Source organism: Myotis brandtii, unplaced genomic scaffold (assembly GCF_000412655.1).
Source record: "Myotis brandtii unplaced genomic scaffold, ASM41265v1 scaffold424, whole genome shotgun sequence".
In the NCBI taxonomy this organism is placed as follows: Eukaryota; Metazoa; Chordata; class Mammalia; order Chiroptera; family Vespertilionidae; genus Myotis; species Myotis brandtii.
Genome location: NW_005366245.1, coordinates 2,694,570 through 2,714,962, shown reverse-complemented (window position 1 = coordinate 2,714,962; position 20,393 = coordinate 2,694,570). Strand labels below are relative to the sequence as shown.

Sequence of the window (20,393 nt, the reverse complement as noted above, 5' to 3'; positions counted from 1 at the left end):
ATTGCACCCACTTTCAATTTTAATTTATGACATGGCATTCCTGAAGGAGTAATACTATTAAGAAATTCGATGGGAAAATTTTTCTTTTCAGCATTATCTGTTGAATCAATGGAATCATCACTCAAATATGTGTGAAAATCTTCATTGAGTATATCCAAAATTTCTTCATTTAATTTTTGAACGTGCTCAATTTTTGGACAAAGAATTGCGTGTTTAAATATATGCAATATAATAATAGAGGAATATGCAAATTAGCCAGGACACCATAACATTACAACCGAACAGCAGGAACCTGAGGCTGCATGGCGCCTGGCCAGGGCAAGGGACCTCAGCCTGTGCCCCCCGCCTGGCACTGGGCTGGGGGACCTGAGGCTGCGCCCCCCACCCAGAGGGGCTTGATGGGGGTGAAGGCCAGCCGGGTCTGGGTCTCCTGCATTTTTGAAGTGCATGCGGGTGGTGGGCGAGGACTTGACTCTAGGTCCTGTGGCGCACCCCAGACTCTGATAGGAGGGAGATTTTCATATACCTTTTAGTATTCTTTCATCATCTCTGACACTTCTATTATAGAGAAAGTGCAAATAGCAATATTAAAATATTTTCTCTAATTAATTCTCTTTTAATGTGCATGAATTTCATGCACTGGGCCACTAGTTTTTAATATTATCTATAGATATAGTATTTCCAAAGGTAGCTTCAATAATAGATCCATTAAAAATCATTTTACAGGGGATTTCAATAATATCCATTTTTAAATGAAAACTGCTATCAAGTTTGCCATCTCCAAGTTTTACTAACCATTCACTATAAGCAGAATCCTCTGATCTCATATTTGTTTTAAGAGACGACTTTCTGAAACACCCCCAAACACTACAGTACTTTAAATTTGTTTGTCCTATGGCTGATCGCATGGCATGTGGCACAATAGTGAAACATTGTCAAAAATCCCTTCTGAGAAGGAGAACTTTCCCACCAAAGGCAACATTCAAATTCATAATTTCTCTTAGTGATCTGTCTATGGCGTTTATAGCATGAATGGGTGCCATGGTGCATTCATCAATAATGAAAAGTTGCGCCTTTTTAATGGTTTTAGCAACTTCACTCTTTATATCAAGTCTAGAAATTGAAATTTCATTTAATGGAATTGGTAATTTAAATTGGGAATGAAAGGTTCTTCCACTGAGAAGTAAATTTGTAGCAATTCCTATTGACACTGTGGATAAAACAGTACTGCCACAACCTCTAATATAATGTATTAAAACTTTATAAAGATATGCTTTTCCACTACCACCTGGACCATCCAAGAAAAAGCATTTGGGGTGTACCGTTTGATCTTCAATGGCTGAAGTTATTCTTTCTACAACGCCAAAGTCCTGTGTCATCCCCAGGACTAATCCCTCCTATGGCAGCCTTACCCAGGCCACAGGCCTCCTGGGCAGGGCTCTGCCCTCTGCTCAGCCTCACCTCACTGCTCATCCAAGAGCGACTCCACCCCCACTAACCCCCTGCTGGCCCCTTAGCCTATGTCATTTTCACTCAATCTTGGACTTGAACTAGACCCCCGGTGCAGGCTCGCACAGAAGCCTCCGCCGCGGCCCCACACCCACTGCGGACCCCGTGCACTTGAACCAGGCCTCTCTGGCCTTGATTTATTACCTGTAAAGGGAATGGGAATTGAGTGGCTGTGAAGGTGCCTTCCAGCTCCAATGTTCTCTGGGGAGCAGCATCAGGACCAGAACTCAGACACTGCCACTGTTATTGGCATCCAAGAAAAAGCATTTGGGGTGTACAATTTGATCTTTGATGGCTGAAGTTATTCTTTCCACAATGCCGAAGTCCTGTGTCATCCCTGGACTAATCTCTCCTATGGCTTCTTTACCCAGAACACAGGCCTCCTGGGCAGGGCTCTGCCCTCTGCTCAGCCTCACCTCCCTGCTCATCCAAGATCGACTCCACCCCCACTAACCCCTTGCTGGTCCCTTAGCCTATGTCAGTGATGGCGAACCTATGACACGCGTGTCAGAGGTGACACATGAACTCATTTTTTGGGTTGATTTTTCTTTGTTAAATGGCATTTCAATATATAAAATAAATATCAAAAATATGTCTTTGTTTTACTATGGTTGCAAATATCAAAAAATGTCTATATGTGACACGGCACCAGAGTTAAGTTAGGGTTTTTCGAAATGCTGACACGCCGAGCTCAAAAGGTTCGCCATCACTGGCCTATGTCATTCTCACTCACCCTCTCACAATCCGGTACTTGAATCAGACCCCCAGCACAGGTGTGTGGAGAGGCGTCCACTGTGGCCCCGCCCCCGCTGCAGACCCTCATGCTGTTCAATCATCTGACCAGTTGTTTCAGTTGTGACAGCCCCTAGCTTTTTATATATTAGGATTTCCGAATTAACACTACAATACATTGAGAACAAGCTTGAAGGGGCCACATGCTAACCTGACAAGCTCAGGGAAGGCCTGCATGGTGGTCTTGCAAACTCAGAGACCTAAAATAACTGCAAAGGATGGTCTGAAATTAACATACTGTAGTATGTTAATAATATCTCAATAAATTTACATATGAGAAACCTTAGATGAGGACAAGTGCCAGAAGCCGGTCCATTCTTGCTGCTTGACACAGTCGCTGCAGGGAAGAAACATCTGCACAGCATATGTTTCAAGGGACCTGGCGTATATGGCATACTGTTCTTAATATGTTTGCTCACCTTCTTGGCGCTATGTGTTTTAACCAAGGTCACCTCTCCGAGAAAGGTTGTTTCCCCAGGTAGGGATTTTCCCCTGAAGTTAGGGAGGGAATAAAATCCCTTAACTGAATGCCAGACGGGTAGTTAATCACTTTAACTACGAACAATCACCCTTAAGCTACATAATCTTTACTCCCTGGAATGGAGATAAGAAACGCCCTAACCTTTGGAATAGAAATTGACAGGATTAAAATCAACTGGTATAAATACAGATGTAACAAGACAATAAAAGACAGAACCTGGCTGGAGAACCTGGCTGGAGAACCTGGCAACAGAACTTGGTTTGAGATCCTGAACAGAACTTGGCTGGAGATACTGGCTAGAGATCCTGGCTAGGCTGCTGATCAACTGAACGCTGTCTCCGTGTCATTCCTTCTTCGAGGACTCCATCCATACCTTGGGGAACCCCTGGACCTGCTGGGGTTGGACCCCAACAGACAAGTTGTCCAAAATCACACATGAAGTGGTAGAAGAGGAACTTAAACCCCAGACCAACTCTGCTGCCAAGCTCCTGACCAGTGTGTTACAGGAGGTAGAACTGTACCTAATATAGAAAGATTACCATTAATAGTTTTTTTACAGTAGCAACATTTTAGAGTCTTGACTAGATTTAAAAAAGACCTTGATAGCAACTCCAGCCCTTGAGATGCACTCCTGGTCTTTGTGTGGCCACCACCAATGGGCCCCGTGTGACGGGGCTGGGGCCTGCGGGTGGCAGGTTTCAGTGGGAGCCCCGCTGAAAGCTCAGGGCCCAAGATTAGGAACACTGTTCCCAAACGCATACAGGTCACTTGACACTTTAGGTGGCACCCTCTCCTCGGATCAGCGCTTCTCAAAGTCTGCTTCACAGACTCCTGGGCATCCTGAGACCCTTTTGGGGTCTCTGACTATGAAGACTATGCTCAGAATAATACTAAAACATTATCTGCTTTTTTTCCACTCTATTGCATTGGTATTTGTACTGACGAGGTACAAAACAATGGTGAGTAAACTGCTGGAATCTACATGTGAATCAGGCAAGCCCATGGCACCAAACTGCTAGCAGCAGTCATGATATACTTCATTGACAAGTACTTGCAGTACAAAGAAAAGAGCCTGTTTCACTTAAGAATGTCCCCTGAGAAGCAGTAAAAATGACTACTTGTATTAAATCTTAAGCCTTAAGCCGTGTGACGCAAAATGATAAGCACCCACAAGGCACCACAATGGTTCTGGGCAATGCTTGTCTCAGAGGAAAGAGCTTGTGCAACTGCGCTGTGGGCTGGACCTGCTGCTGTTCCCACGAACACCAGCGTTACTGGAAAGAACAATGGGCAAACTATGGTTCTCTGGCAGCAGTGTTCTTGAAATTAACAGAATGGGCTTCAAAGAAAACAACACACAGTATTTATTGCCAAGGATAACATTTTAGGCTTTGAACAAAATTTCTAATTTTGAGAAACTTGTATGCATCGCCATGACTTTGGATTTCCTGAGAATTCTGGTGACACTTTGAGATACATGATGTGATTGTCTGATATGATATGTAATGAAGTATGTCAACACTTGGAAGATCTATATACACACCAGTAGTGCTGCAATTTTTGACTACGTTAGGGATCTAATAGTTTCTAAATGACCAATGCTTGCTTATAAAATTACGCATGGGGAAAAGATACATTCAAAGTGCAAGACAGACGAATGGATTTAAAGGTAATAGAGTATGAAAAGTTCACTGATGCAGTTTCCGATGACACATAGTAGGCAACCTTTCAGAAACTTAATCTTTAAGAAGCAAGATCTCAACAGACTATTAAAATCTGAACAGACTATTAAAATATGCCCCCCTTTCCCACCCACATACCTGTGTGAGACTGCATTTTCCTCTTATGCTTCAACCGAAGTAAAGTATCACCAGATTGAATGTAGAAGCATCTAGGACAGTGATGGCGAACCTTTTGAGCTCGGCGTGTCAGCATTTTGAAAAACCCTAACTTAACTCTGGTGCCGTGTCACATATAGACATTTTTTGATATTTGCAATCATAGTAAAACAAAGACTTATATTTTTGATATTTATTTTATATATTTAAATGCCATTTAACAAAGAAAAATCAACCAAAAAAGAGTTCGCGTGTCACCTCTGACACGCGTGTCATAGGTTCGCCATCACTGACCTAGGAGAATCAACCTGTGTTTAATTAAGCCAGACATTAAAGAGTTTGCAAAATTATGAAACAATCTCTCTCCTAATTTTTTTGGAAGTTTTTTTCTTGTTCATAGAAGTATGTTGTTAATATATAATGGTTTTATCACTGTTATGTTTAAATGAGTATATCTATTTTTAAAATCTCAGTTTTTATTTTTAATACAGTTACTATTGATAGATGCAAACCATACAAACAAAAGCGGTTGGAGTCCTTGAGTTTTTAAGGATCCAAAGGTCCTAAAACCCAAACATTGAATGAGAAGGAAAATAGGGGGGCATCTGATCGATGCTCAAACCTCATAGGGAAGGTGGGGGTAAGGGGGAGAGATCAACTAAAAGACTTGTATGCATGAATATAAGCATAACCAATGGACAGAGACAACAGGGGGGTGAGGGCATGTACGGGAGTGGGTTGGGGGGGCAATGAGGGGATATGGACACATATGTAATACCTTAGTCAATAAAAAAAAAATAGGGGGCAACTTTGGGGGCTTATAGCCTAGTTCAGTACCTACTTAAACAGTAATCTTACAAGCCCCATTCTAACTGACTTGGGCAGAGCTACAAAGCCCACCCTGAGGGGCCCGCCACAAGAAGATATATATATCAAAACCTCCCCACATTGGCAGTTCAGGCTTTGGATCAGAATCCCCTGGACTAGCAGCTCTGTGTAATAAAGGTTTTCTTTCCTGATTCCTCTGAGTGCTCACTGATCGTGCTCCTGGGCCATTTGAAGAATTGCTGCCACAATATAATTGGTTCATTGGCTGGGAAGCATCAGTTGCACTGGCTTTTGGGCCACCGCTGACGAGAGCAGACTCCAGGGCACTCAGTCCGGGCTCTGAGACCCTAGGAAGGTGCCACCACTCATTCGTCAGTTCCTGGACTCACAGGGCCTGGAGAGACTGCTGCGACTCTGTGCCCCAGGGGACTCACTGAGGCAGGAAATACCTTTCTGGACCCGCGGTTACATCTGACTAGTAAATTTTCCCCAGGGAATAGTCCTGTCTTTTGGAACAGAAGAGGCTGGCTGGTCGCTGCCTAGGCAAATATTTGCCTCAGGGACTTTCCGTGGGTGGAAGTCAAAACTCGGACTGACTGGTGTGTGAATAAGAGTGTGAATGGTGATTCTCATATGGCCAAGGGAGGCATTGTCACCTGAGGGACTGAGGCAACCTGGTCCTCTCTGCAGTGGTGATTGGGCCCAGGATTTATACGGATTCTCCAAAGCTAAGAGACACTTAAGTCCAGACGACTGGCATGGCTGGGCAGTGAAGCTAACGTTACCTTTGTTTGTCTTGCATCTCTGTTCACTGGGTGGGGCTACATACTTGCAACATGGGTAATAGCTCCTCAAAGTCTACTGTCTTAGAATGTATGTTAAGGAATTTTTAAAAAGGGTTTATTGGGGACTAAGGGGCAAAACTAGTCCCCTGGGAGTTAAAAGAATGTGTGAAATAGACTGGCCATCTTTTGGAGTAGGATGGCCACTGGAGGGCACATTGGATGTCCCCACAATCAGGAATGTTCACAGAATTATCATAGGAGACCCAGGTCATCCTGATCAGTTCCCTTATATTGACCAGTGGCTAGAAATAGCACAGCTTAAGCTGCCTTGGGTCTGGTTTTGTGTATATAAGGAGGGACAGAGTAAGATTTTAATGGCAGGAGAAAAAGAGCAGGCCTCTCAGAAGGAAACTAAGCCTCCTAGTCTACAAGAACCCCCTGAGGAAGCCCTGCAAGTTCTACCACCTCCATACGTGCCTCAAGTGGCACCCAGTGCTCCTTTGCCTGGTCAGGGAAGCTTAGATACACCACTTCCTTTCCTCTCCCCCCAACCAGACTCTCCAGAGCCAGTTGGATGATGTTTGTGCTCAGCTGATCAGGGACACAGGTCACCCCTGGCTTTCCAAATGCCTCCCCAAGAAGTGTGGGGCCCCCATGTAGTTGGAGAAGACGGGACCGTACAAGGAGGGGGGATTGGTCTTTTACTACCAGCCTTTCACTACGACTGATCTCTTAAATTGGAAGCATCACACTCTTGCTTATTCTGAAAAACTTCAGGCCATGGTTGACCTACTCGAGTCAATTTTTCAGACCCATATGCCCACCTGGGTCAATTGCAAGCAACTCCTTCTCATGCTTTTCAACACTGAGGAGCACATGAGAATAATAGCAGAAGCTCAGAAATGGCTCCAGACCCAGGCTCCAGCAGGGATATTGGACACAGACAGATGGGCCAGGGAGGCTCTCCCAGATGAGAAACCCTGATGGGACCTGAACTCGGAGTACAGGAAAGCCAGGCTAGAGAGATATTGACTGGCCTTCCTCCAGGGGCTCAGGGCAGGGCAAGAAACACACTAATATGGCTAAGACCTCTGAGGTTTTCCAGAAGTCTGATGAAAGTCCAGCAGCCTTTTGTGAGAGACTCTGTGAAGCATATCGAGTTTACACTCCCTTTGATCCTGAGGCCCCAGAGAATCAAACTATGGTCAATGCAGCCTTCATTAGTCAGGCTCAGCCAGACATAAGGAGAAAGCTACAGAAGCTTGAAGGATTTTCGGGAAAGAATGCAACCGAGCTACTAGAAATAGCAAACAAGGTTTTCATTAATTGGGATAATGTGGCTAAAAAGGAGGTTGAGGAGAAACTAAAAAAGAAATCCACCCTGATTGCTGCAGCTGTCATAGAAGCTAACTACCAGAACCCTCAGGCAGGAAGGAAAGGGAAACAGCAAGGAGCCAAGTCAGGAAAATGAAGGACGGATCTTAAACGGGACCAGCGTGCCTATCGTAAAGGATTAGGACACTGGAAGAATGAATGTCTGAGCTGCCAGAAAAGGCAGGCAAGGCCATCCAAACATCCAGCCACTATTGGCCAGAACCGCCTGAGACAGACCTCATCAGATTAGCAGCAGCCGGCTCCGACTAGGACAGGCTGTGTTCTTTCCAACTGGGCCCCCATGAGCCCATGGTCAAAATGAAAATCGGGGGCCAGACTGTGAACTTTATGGTTGATACAGGGACATAGCACTCGGTAGTCACTTAGAAAATAGCTCCCCTCTCAGGACGGGAGGTCACCATTATCAGAGCTACTGGGGAACACACCTGTAGACCATTCTGCCGCCCCCGCCAAAGTCAGCTAAGCCACCACCAGGTGGTTCATGCTAAGCCCCTCTATGAAGCCTTAAAAGGAGAGGAAAAGGCACCCATTAACTGGGGTCCTAAGCAGGAAAAAGCCTTCACGACCATAAAGGCAAAGCTAGCTGCTAAGGAACAGGCAGCACCATTGCAGAACATGCTGGCTCCTGAATTACCTGAACTTCCAAAATATACCCCTCAAGAATGGGCCTAGTAGGAAGGGGGTAAGAGGATGAAGGAAGGTTGGTGGATACTCCCAGATCATAGGTTCTATGTTCCAGAACAGTTAGCTCATAGAGTAATCCTCCAGCAGCATGAACTTACCCATTTAGGGAAGACAGCTCTAGAAGCCTTGTTAAGCTGATACTATCTAATTGCCCGTCTCCCCTCCTTATTCGCCTCAGTCTCTCAGGGCTGCCTCCTCTGTGCACAGAACAATGCAAGGCAGGGTCCTCTAGGACCCATAGGAATTCAACGCGGTGGGCAGGCTCCCTTTGAAGATCTAGAGGTAGACTTTACAGAATTAGGGCCTAGTAGAGGAAATAAATATCTTTTAGTTTTAGTCTGCACCGTTTCAGGCTGGGTTGAGGCATATCCTACCCACATGGAGAAGGCGAGAGAAGCCACCAAGGAGTTACTGAGGGACATAATTCCGCAGTTTGGAATGCCATTAACCATAGGGGCAGATAATGGCCCAGTCTTTGTAGCTGAAGTAGTATAGCAGGTAGCCAAGGCCTTAGGAATTAAGTGGAACTTACATGTAGCCTACAGGCCCCAGAGTTCAGGGTAAGTAGAACGCATGAACCGGATCTCAAGCAGGCTATGGCTAAGCTATGCCAGGAGACGAACTTACCCTGGACAGATATCTTACCACTTGTGCTCCTGCGGGTGTGCTGTGCCCTGAAGGCCAGGGTTGGGTTCTCTCCATTTGAAATTCTATATTGCAGACCCTCTCCCTTAATTTGGCCAAAGGGAGATTTGGGGGAGGCAGGGAACTTAGAAATTCAGAAACAGCTACAAGGACTTGGGAAAACTATCCTTGAAGTCCACAGCTGGGTTACTTACTGATCGATTGCCCATCTCTCTAGGAACAGCTGTGCATCCTCACAAGCCTGGGGACCAGGTTTGGGTAAAAGATTGAAAAAAGGAACCCCTTAAGCCAACCTGGAAGGGACCTTATCCAGTCATACTAACCACCTTCTCAGTTCTCAAAGTTGCAGGACTGAACACCTGGATCCACCATTCCCGGGTGGGAGCAGCCCACCAGCTGTACAATCAGCATCCAGAGTGGAAGGCGACCTCTGACCTGAACCACCCACTGCAGATCATCTTCAAGAAGACGGCGGATCTGGCTGACTGACCTGACTTTGGTATTTCTGGATAATCATTGTTTTCATTTTTCTAACAGTTTTATTCTGTCTTTATACAAGTATCTCCAGAACCCCCAGACTGATTCCGGGAGAACTTCTCTGCCCCTGCTACTCCAAACTACTATTACAACCCCCTTGGGGAAGATGATGAAGACTCGGCATACTACACTCCCCTTTTCGTTGTCCCCCTTCAGCAGGAAATAGCTAGAGTGTTCGGGGACCTTATCCCCAATCCCCGAGTCTTCTGTAATCCCCAAGGCTAAGACTAGCTTGTGGAACAAGACGGGGGGAATGAGAAGGAAAATAGGTGGGCAACTTTGGGGGCTTATAGCCTAGTTCAGTATCTAAACAGTAATCTTACAAGCCCCATTCTAACCAACTTGGGCAGAGCTACAAAGCCCACCCAGGGGCCTGCCACAAGAAGAAATATATATCAAAACCTCCCCACATTGGCAGTTCAGGCTTTGGATCAGAATCCCCTGGACTAGTAGCACTGCGTAATAAAGGTTTTCTTTCCTGATTCCTCGGAGTGCTGACTGATAGTTCTCCTGGGCCATTTGAAGAATTGCTGCCACAACAGAAGAATCGCTCTCTTAGCCCCCTGCCGCATCCTCACAGGCAGCTCTGACACAGGAAACCTGGTGCACAGGGTGCTTACAGGGAGCCTCAGAAGTTCCTGGCAGGCGACAGCAGCAGCCTCGCTCTTCATTTCTATTCTGAGGCTCTCCCCACATCACGCCATCTCAGCGTGGCAGCTTGGCTTGGTGCCATATCTACAAAAGTCCAAAGGGACATTAAGACTTTTACAGTGGGTGCGGAAAATGTTGATAAAGTGAAAACAGCTGATGTAACGCTAGACTAATTCCATTGGACTGCTTCCTCTCCAAAGCTTCAAATGGGTCCAAATGAGGGGTGAAGAGGAAATTTTATTGCAGTTAAGCAAATGGCAGGGACGGGACTTATTGGAGATCATTTGCATGTCGGTCCTTTAAACTCTGATTCCTGCAGTTCCCATCCTTGACTGCAACTCTTTTTGAGGCCATTAGAACGATGGGCAGTATTACATCAAAGGAATGGGAACTGCCCTTGGCTTTCTCTTACCACTGACTTTTTATTTATTTATTTACATTTTATTGATTTTTTACAGAGAGGAAGGGAGAGAGAGAGTTAGAAACATCGATGAGAGAGACACATCGATCAGCTGCCTCCTGCACACCTCCTACTGGGGATGTGCCCGAAACCAAGGTACATGCCCGGAATCGAATCTGGGAACTTTCAGTCCGCAGGCCGATGCTATATCCACTGAGCCAAACCGGCTACGGCTGACTTTTTATTTTTGAAGAAACAGCTATTGTCTTAGAAGATTTGACATTTCTATACCTTCTGCCTGTGAAGTGGAATTGGACTGAGGTGGAATCTGTAATAAGCACAATACCCTCAAATTTGGGACTCTGTCAAGCTGAAAAGGAACCGGGATTTTTATTAATACCTTTAGAAAGTGGAAAAGGAAAGTCAGTGAAGTGCTGGGGAGGCAGTTTACAACCAAATAAGCTAGCAACAGTTAAGAACAGATCTGTGAGTTCCAACCTCTCAGATCGAGGTCTGTAATGAAAGAACTGACGACGGTGGGTGGGTGTGTGCTTGCAGAACAGGGACAGGACACCGGAATAGTCCTCATGTGACTTTGGAAGGGGCAGGAGATAGATACTTCACTGTTGCTTACTTTCCCCACAACCATGCCATGCGGTCTTGGGGCATAGGTCCACTGAAGTGGGAGGGCCATGCCTCCCAGGAGTCACTTTCCTCTCCCTGCGGCTGTCCACGCACAACCGGGAAGCTCAGAATGCAGGAAGGCTGGAATTTAGAGATGGATCAAACTAGCACTTGAGCCAAACTTAATAGCCAAACTTCTGCAAGCTGAGACCTTAAGCAGGTGCTTTTGAAAGATATAGTCACAACTATTAAAAAACTACACAAAGTTTAGGAAATTATTAGACCTCAGTTTTCACAAAGTTTGGGGATTATTAGATCTCAGTTCTGCTTTCTTTTTCCTTCTCTGAAGAACTGGCTTAAAAACAACTTTTTTTTTTTTCATGGATGGGGAATAGTAGGTATTTTTTTGAAAAGAAAAAAAAAAAAAGAACCTGGACTATTGAATTTAATCATGTATTGTAATTGTGTTACTCTACCTTTTTGCATCAGAGACAGATATACAATGAACATTCAGTTATCACACATTGCACACTGGTAGTAATTCTTCAGGCCTTTTACATAACCACCAAACAGGTATTGAATTCTGCAATATAGTACAAAAGTCCACAATCAATCCAGTCTTAGCCAGTATCTTCAATTTACTTCTGTTGCTGTACAAATAATTGGCCATTTCTAGGGCTTACAAGTTAATAACAGGACAAAAAAATATACATTGCACTGACACAAAAAGTCAGCCATGTTAATAGTCATGCAACAAGTAACCAAACTTGCTGAAATTAAAAATACTTTCTAAAAACAGTTGTAACGGCATAAATATTTTATACACAGTTCATTTACCAAAACAAAATGTATTTAAATGATACAAAGCAAAAATAAGTTTCTACCAACTTTATACATAAGAAAGTGCAAAATAACTTATCTAGAGTGTTTTGCTATTACCCAGACGGATGGCCGCTATGGGCAGCTATTCTCTTCCAAAGCATGACATTACAGTAGCACACCACACACGTTAGAACACATGGACGAATAAATGGCTAGATGGGCAGATGAATGAACAAAGGAACGATGGAGGTCAAGCAGGAGCCTGTGAGGTGCTCTCAGACAAAGAATCAGACCACATGGATGTGGATGTGCAGGCTGAGAATATAGGTTGGCAAACAAATTTACATGGAACACAGGAAGACGTTCAGAGAAACGAGTTTATGCATGTGAGTGTACTTGTATATGTGAGTGATCTGTGATTTCTGCATTAGACACTAACACGCACACCAAACCCCACTGAACAGAACAGTTGCCCACAGCACCAGCTGCCAGAGGAAATACTATCACAAGAGTTTTGGTTTCCATCTTCTGGTCAAGGAAGTTGTGTTGGAAAGTTTAAGTTTAAAAGTGTTCATCCCATATAACTTCATATTACAAAGAGGAATAACCTTTAAGTAACTACATACACACATTCATATATTCAAGTCTTTAAAGAACACCTCTGCCATTGGGTTTGGGGTAAACATGGTTCATGTACACAAGGAGGACGCTTCTTTGAAAAAGTGTAGAATAACACTGCTACAACTCTTCTATGGGGCTGGGCAGAGGCAGAGCCCACAGTTATGCGATAGCATGATTCCTGCAATGTTGAACATCCAGTATTATTCGTTAGAACTAAAGTAAGATGGGGGTGGGAGGGCATGGGAGGATAAGACACAGAAAGGAAAACAGAACACAACTCTTCTTCAAGTTAAAGTATTAATGCCAATAATCCTTTTTATTAACAAGTATATTTGAACTTTTAGAAATGGAAGTGTTTTAATCAATTCTGATATGTAATCATAAATAGACTGTAGGCTCAAACCTGGGTAAATAAAGGTTTAAATTTAGTAAGCATAAGGCACTAAAGCAGCCTTTATATTTTCTCTTGGAGACCTAGTTATCAGGAAGAACAAATTTGTTCTTAAGCTGGTTTCAGCCCATTCGGTACAAGATTGCTGTTGTACCAATGCCTATTTTTGAACGCATGTGCATATATGTGCATTTTAGTGCATAAGTGTGCCTGTCACCAGGGCCTGAAGATGAAGACTTGGGAAAGCCAAAGCCACTGTCCTGTGTACGGTGCCTCCATGGGGGTGTGAAGGCCTGTCCTTCCTTCCTTGGGCCATAAAGGATTCTACATTTTTCAAATCACTGGGCTTTTAGAATTGCTCATAATATTATCACTAAATATCTGAAAATGTTAAAATCTAGATTAATTGTTTCATTTGTTTTATATATATACATATTTATGTACATAACACACATTTTAAAAAATCCCACCACCAAAGCCATTTCTCTGTAAACTAAGCTTATCTCTTAGCCCCTACCAGCTTTAGTCTCCCTGGATCTGTGTGTTCTGTTACCAACTAGTAGAACAAATTAAATAACTAAATATTAAAATACTGTAATTATATTCATAGCAAAAAACAAAAAAATAGACATTGATACAGTATAAATCTCACTGTTTTCAGGTAGATGGCATTAAATGGTAAAGGTTAATTATAAGCAGTTCTGACATGATCCAGTTTTACAACAAGGTTTATATGTTAATTCTGTACACCTTTTTTTTTCACCCTTTTTTGAAAATAAGCTATAGTAGAACTTTTAGTGTCACCAAAGACACATACTTACTATGTTCTATGCAAGAGAAGTTAATTTGGGTTACATGCAATTATATTGCCATTAGTTGAGGCAGGGCTGTTTCCCGCATCACACCGATCCCCTGACCACCTCTGTGCAATGCTAAGAAGGTTTGCTATGACCAAATGGCAGTCCAAACAGAAGCTTACCGGGGCCTTGTGACATCAGACCAACACTGAGATGGTGTGAGCCCGGTGCAAGATGCTCCAATATTTCCAGGGTATCTTAGGGCTGGACTCCTTTTCTCCCACACTGGTTCCTAAGGAAGGCCCACATTATTTTGGTTACTAGCCTATTTTAAGTGAAGATACTGTGGGCCAACTTGAAAAAAACAACAACAACAAAACATTGGGCACAGGATGGATTTGAAAGGGGTGCGGGAGACCACAGATAATGCCTTTGAGGATTAAAAAAAAATATTTATAATTAATTGGTGAGAGATGTCAGACAAACCATAAGAAGTTCATTGAGTTAGTGGTTTAGTTTGAAGTCTCATGTTACAGGCAGTGAAGTCCTTATTTAGAAAAAAGGCCTTTATACCTATTTACAATATACACAGTTACTTGCAAAGAAGTCAGATTTACAACCATTTTCTAAAAGCCTTGTTTTGTTGTTGGTTTTTCCAAATAAGGATGAGCAGCTCTATAAAAATGATATACAAAAAAACAACAAAACCGTGACTGAGGATTTCCCCTTGGAGACAGTGATTTTTACAGGGAGAAGCGGATATTGACAATGTTGCTCCTAGGAACCACCTCCTATTCTTCTTGTGCTGGTCACCTGAACAGTGTCTGTCCCGTTACTGTATTCTTCACCCGTTTATCCAATGATCCCTTTGAATTCAATACCCCGAGCGTGGTGTCCAGTGATGTGTAAACGGAGACTGTCTGATGCCTTTCGGAGTGGGACAGGGAGCTGGGAGGGTCTACAGCCGTGGTCTCCAGTCAGATTGTGAATCTTCAACAATTCCGAGGCCCGTCTTCTGAACCCCTCTCATGCTGTAAGTTGTAATAACAGTTCTGACAAACTCGCACTGGGGATGAGATTTTCAAGCGTTTGATTTCTGATTGAAACCGACTGCACCTGAAGGAAAGGCAAAATCCAGTAGTTATAGGTCTGCTCCTGGGCTGAGAAACACTCATTTGAAAATCAGAAGGAAATCTTGCAGCATAATGCCAAAGACCACATAATGCCAGGTGAATGGCAAACACTGTATTGGTTTGTGTCATGGGCTTGGCAAGGGACAAAAGAAATGCTATATTATTTGTTTCAGTCTATGAAGAAAAGAAATATTAAATCAAGGTGGGCTATTTGACTGAGGAGAATTATAAAAAGTTAAGATTCTCCTACAGGATGAAGCCAAGGGGTCTGGGCAGCTGTGTGGCCACTCTTCCTGGGCAGGACCGCTTCCCATGCCCTGTGAACTCAGAAGCATGCTAGTATCTTTACCTGGAGCTTGACTTTTTCTCTTGGCAGAGACTTACTACCCATTTTAAAAGACACTTTGGCCCTGTCCGGTGTGGCTCAGTTGGTTGAGCATCATCCTGTGCACCAAAAGGTCACTGGTTCAATTCCCAGTCAGGGCACATGCCAAGGTTGTGAGCTTGATCCCCAGTAGGGGGCATGCAGGAGGCAGCCAATTGATGTTTCTTCCTCCCTCCCTTCCTCTCTCTAAAATCAATAAAAACATATCTTTTAAAAAAGGCACTTTGGTCACTATCAAGTTCCTTTGGGCATTTAAACACTTGGTTGGATCCACGCCTTACTTGTTTTTTAAACAAATAGTTTGGCTTTTTTGTTTGGCCCAAATGTTTTCATTTTCTATTTATTTTGATAGAATTCCCTGAAGTAGATTATACTTAAGAAATGTTCAAATTCTTTTAAAAATATTCCTATTCCTGGAATAAAGCAGTGTATGACCTTGGACATGGCATTTAATCATTTTAAGCTTGGCTTCTCACAGATTAAAATACAGAATTCTATTTCCTCTATTAATCTACCAGTAAAATGTCCAGGGAATAAATGGGCTACCAACAGAAGGGGTTTACAGCACTGTTCCTGGACTCTGAGAAGAACCTCAGGAGTGCTGACAAGCTCTTTCAGCAACTGAAGGGCACGGACTTCAGGGCGGGCCACGCCTCCGGGACAGCTCTGCCTTCTGCGCCTGCTCTGTCATCATCAATCACTGGTTGGTTGGTTTTTCAAATAAGGGCTCCATCCAACACTTGATAGCAATAGATACTTTAAATAATTACTTACATTTAAACAATATTTTGAAAATTAAACTGCAAAGAACAGATGTGTGCCAGTGGACTATTGGAAACCACTAGGTTACTGGGTTTTATAGAGCGGGCTTCTCAAAGCACAGAGCCACAGGCCAGAACTCTGTGCCAGCCTCCTGGGAAGTCCCATAAGGAATGGCTGCAGTGACATTCGGGCACCTCATCTTAAATCAGACTTCCCCAAAGGAAAGCTTAAGACATTAAGCTGAAAAAAAAATCAATAATTATAAATACCTTCTGTTGAACATCTACATAGCCAGAATCTGCACATGGCACTTTATAAACCTCATATAATGATTTCATTTAATTCTCTCAATACCTCTGTGAAGAAAGGGATAACCATCCACATTTTAAAGATGAAGCCACTGAAGCTCAGGGTAACTCGCCTGGGATGACACATGGACAGCAGTCCAGTGAGCATTTGGTCAGTACAACCAGAAGACCACACTGCTTCTGATAAGCCAACACCTACAAAAGCCTCAATAACTGGTTCAAAAACAATTATACAACTTGTGGTGTCTGTGAAAGCATCTCTATAGCAAGCTACAGAAGGTATGCTATATTTAAGTAAAACTGCAAATGCACAAAGCATAATATAGTACTGTTTTGAAGACAACATGGAGAAGAGAGTGCAATTGGTGAGGGTGAAAAGAGGACTTAAAATGAATCTATAATGTTTTACACAGAAATACAATCAAATATTAGCAACTTCCCATTCTGAGTCCTGGGTGGCCCGGTATGACAGAAATATTTCACAATTGTAACAATAAAGAACAGAAAGTGAAGACAGGGTTAGACTGACAGCACATGGTAGTGAGGCCCAGGAGCAAATCAGAACCTACGCACTGGGCATAACTGACATCCTGAGAACTTAACCCCCAGGAACTCAAAAAGTGTGCATCTCATCTTACTTTTGGCAGAAGAGCTGGCCGCAGTTCCTGCAATGGTGCCGTCTTTCCGTGAGAGAAAACCGCACCGAGCAGCCCGAGCAGCTGTCCCCTCCTTCATCCTTCACCCAGTGGTCAGCAGCAGAACGGCCTGGCTGGTCACTCACAGACCAGCTGAACACTCGGCCTCGACTGTCACCCACGAGGATCCTACTGTGATCCCTGCAGGAGACACAGCACAGAGCCCCCTCAGGGACGGCTCCAGCACAGCCATGTGGCTGAAGGTCTTTCTGTTACTCTGCAGCTCTCTAGTTTTCAGGGGGGTGGTGTGGTGGTGCGGGTGTGTGTTGGGGTGAGGGTCGTGTGTAGGAAGAGACAAAAATAGAACTGGGTCTGAATTTACACTTCCATCGCAACTCTCTTTGGATCAAACCTTGCTGTATCTTGGAAGTACAGGGAAGGCAAAGTTGCTTTTTGTTTGTTTAATTCAGCATTCAAATCTACAAACTTCTGATTTGCCTTTTTGAGCCATATTATGAACTGAAATCTGTTTTCCCTGAAGACTGTGGGCCCCGGCTCAGCAGCGGACTGACACTCACTTGGAGATGCCCAGGGCGGTGATCTCTGCGGGGTGCGCATTGTCCTTCCGATCAAAGGCCGTGTGCATAGTCAGCTTACTCCTGAACACCAGCTGCCGTTCCCACCGGTACCCTGCAGCGGAAGACATGACATACTGAAGTGAGGGAGGCAAACGTGTGCTAGGTGTACCCTAACATGGTGCTCTCAAAAGTTAGGGTGCTACAACGTACAGTTACAGCAGCTTTTCCGGCTCTCAGCAGCTGCTGCCTCGGTTGATGGTAGAGCAATCTAGCTTAACACTGACCCTGGGCCAGGTCGGAGAAAGCCTCATTTGCAAAGACGAATACAGAGAAGGGGAAATCTTCCATGCAAGAAGATAACAACTTCTCCAACTGAGGACCTTGCCTCTATCTCAGTCAAGGCAAAGTTTCCTGTGAATACAGTTTTATTTATCTGTAATCAATAATTTGCCTATTTTCAAAAACTTTCATGATTTGTGAATGAATGAGGTTTTTGTTTTGAGGTACTTTTCTTTTAAAAATGCCAAACATACTGCAACACCATTGTGGGATATAATCTCTACATCCACTTTCCAGAAGAAGACATTTCAGAGGCCTCTGTGGGTGGCCCAGGTCATAGGGACAGGGCTCAGATGCAGCCAGAGCCCGTTGCCCCATCCATCAAAACGCAGACCACCCACAAAGAGCCCAACAGAACCCCCCCCCCCTTCAAATTACCAGGCTTCAATCTGCTGTAATTCCGAACTTCCATGAGGTGAGGGTGAGGATGGTTAAGGGGACCCTGCAAGTGGGCTCGGGTCTGGCCCTCTGAATAGTTCACAAATATGAAGCCATCTTTCTCATCCAGACTGAGCTGGTCAGACCAGCGCCTGGAGTCATCGGAGCCACTGTCGGTGCACCAGGCGGCCGTGGCTCGGCAGGAGGCTGCCCGGGGCCTATGGCTGGTGCTGGGGGGCTGGCTGGGCGCATCCTTGGGATCCTGGCTGATGCTCTGCTCATCGGCTTCTGAATCGCTACTGTCCTCATCCTGGGCTTCCTGTCCTGTCATTGGGAGGATTAGAAAACATATGGACATTAGAGTTAGATCCAGCTGTGTCCCACTGGTGTTATTCCTCTATCAGTTGAGACACAGTAGACATTGTATTTTAACATAACAATAAAAAATTGCCAGAATTTTCAACTGGATTACATATAGGAAAAAAAACCCTGGCAGAATTTCCGAGTTCACAGAACGCTTTGGCCAAAACATTCATTCTTTCACAATCTGGCCAAAACCTTTGTGAATTTCTCACTTTCTCACTATCTGCCTCACACACTCTACCACAGTTCAGCTAGACGGTTTCGTCCACACAGCCTGGCTCCTTGTGGCTAACTATGCACATGCCATTGGCTCAACCTAGAGCCATCTTCCAATCTCTGTGTGTTTCCATGTTATGTATCTTTCAAGGCATGGCTTAAACACTTTGTTCTCTGAAATCTTACCCGGTTCCTGCAGCAGAAAGTAATTCTCTCCTTTGGACAGTCTTTCTATAAGACAGTGGTCAGCTCAACAGGAGGGGTCCCAAACACAGTGCCTTCCACATAGTAGTCAATATAAATGACAACACAGATGAATTACTGAAGAAAGCTTTCATTTAGTAAGCTTTTTGTTTTTTTCCCTTTCCATTTCCTCACCTCAACTCCCTAGCAATAAAGTCTACTGGAGCAAAAATTTATGAAAAACATATGTAACTGGAAAAGAGGAGAACAAGAACAAGTGTGCAAGCACCAACTCATTACACATACATATTTTTTAGCAAGACAAATACTCATTGGCCTCCCTCTGCTCCTAACACCAGTAGTCTAGTTGGCTAATTTAAGTGGATTTTTTTTCACCCTAATGGCTTGGGATTATGAGCTTTCAGGTCTCCAGACAAGGAGGCTTGGAAACAGCTTTGATTTCCAGGGAACCACTGGCTTGTCTTCACTTTCACCCAAGCAACTACCCTCAACTCCCAACTTCTGCACCGTCCAAAGTCAACCCATCCCGTGGGCTGCTCTCCGCTCTCTGTCAAACCCTGTCTACAACACGTCTCTCTTCCCTGAGTTTGACCCCTTCTTCCATCTCACTATTGATCTCATCTTCCACTGTTCTTCACTTAAAAGTGTTGTTAAAGGAAGGGAATATGACCACATCTCACTGGGCTTAATCCACTGACACAAAACTGAACTCTTATGTTCCCAGACACTCAGATGGCCTTTTCAGTGGAGCCGCAGTTGACTATGTAGAAATTTACATGCATCAAAGTAATACAAGCATTAAACTGCCCTGTCCCTCAGATCATTTGTTTTCTGGCAAACAGAGTAAAAACTACTTTCAGCTTACAAAGAGAAGTGATTTGGGCCTTTCTGATAATAAGCCTTTTCCCTTAGTAACTCCCCCATGTTGTCAAACTCACACTGAACTCCCCATGCACAAAAAATTAACCACAGAGAAACAATCAAAAGGTCAAACCCGAAACACTTTCTGGGAAGACTGTTGCAAAAATTGTTCTAAATAAAAGGGGGGTGAGTTCTCTGGACATGAGCGACCCAATGCAGATCTCAGTCTGGCTTTACAGCCAATCATTCTGCACAGCAGGGGTGGGGGACGTCTGGCCTGTAGGACGTAAAAGGCCCACAAAATCACTTGGTCTGGCCCTGCCCAGGCATTAGGGGTAAGTTAATTAAATGTGTGACCAAATATAGCAGGCTATGGTAATTTTGTATGGCCTGAGAATGACGTTATAAATATGCAAATGGCCCTTGGCAGA

At 44.0% G+C, this 20,393-nt stretch overlaps 1 protein-coding gene across 5 annotated transcripts in view; it reads right to left on the bottom strand.

Annotated features, from left to right (window-relative positions):
* Positions 1-11,598: 11,598 nt before the first annotated feature.
* The window catches only part of WDFY3 (WD repeat and FYVE domain containing 3), a 245,140-nt gene continuing 236,345 nt past the window's right edge, over positions 11,599-20,393 (bottom strand). For all 5 annotated transcript variants that reach the window (XM_005874107.2, XM_014545987.1, XM_014545986.1 and 2 more), the window contains 4 exons: positions 18,319-18,642; positions 17,602-17,713; positions 17,027-17,224; positions 11,599-14,916 (listed from right to left, as the gene is read on the bottom strand). In XM_005874107.2, coding sequence (XP_005874169.1) covers positions 14,793-14,916; positions 17,027-17,224; positions 17,602-17,713; positions 18,319-18,642 — 758 coding nt within the window. In that variant the 3' untranslated portion in view covers positions 11,599-14,792. The remainder of the gene's footprint in view (positions 14,917-17,026; positions 17,225-17,601; positions 17,714-18,318; positions 18,643-20,393) is intronic.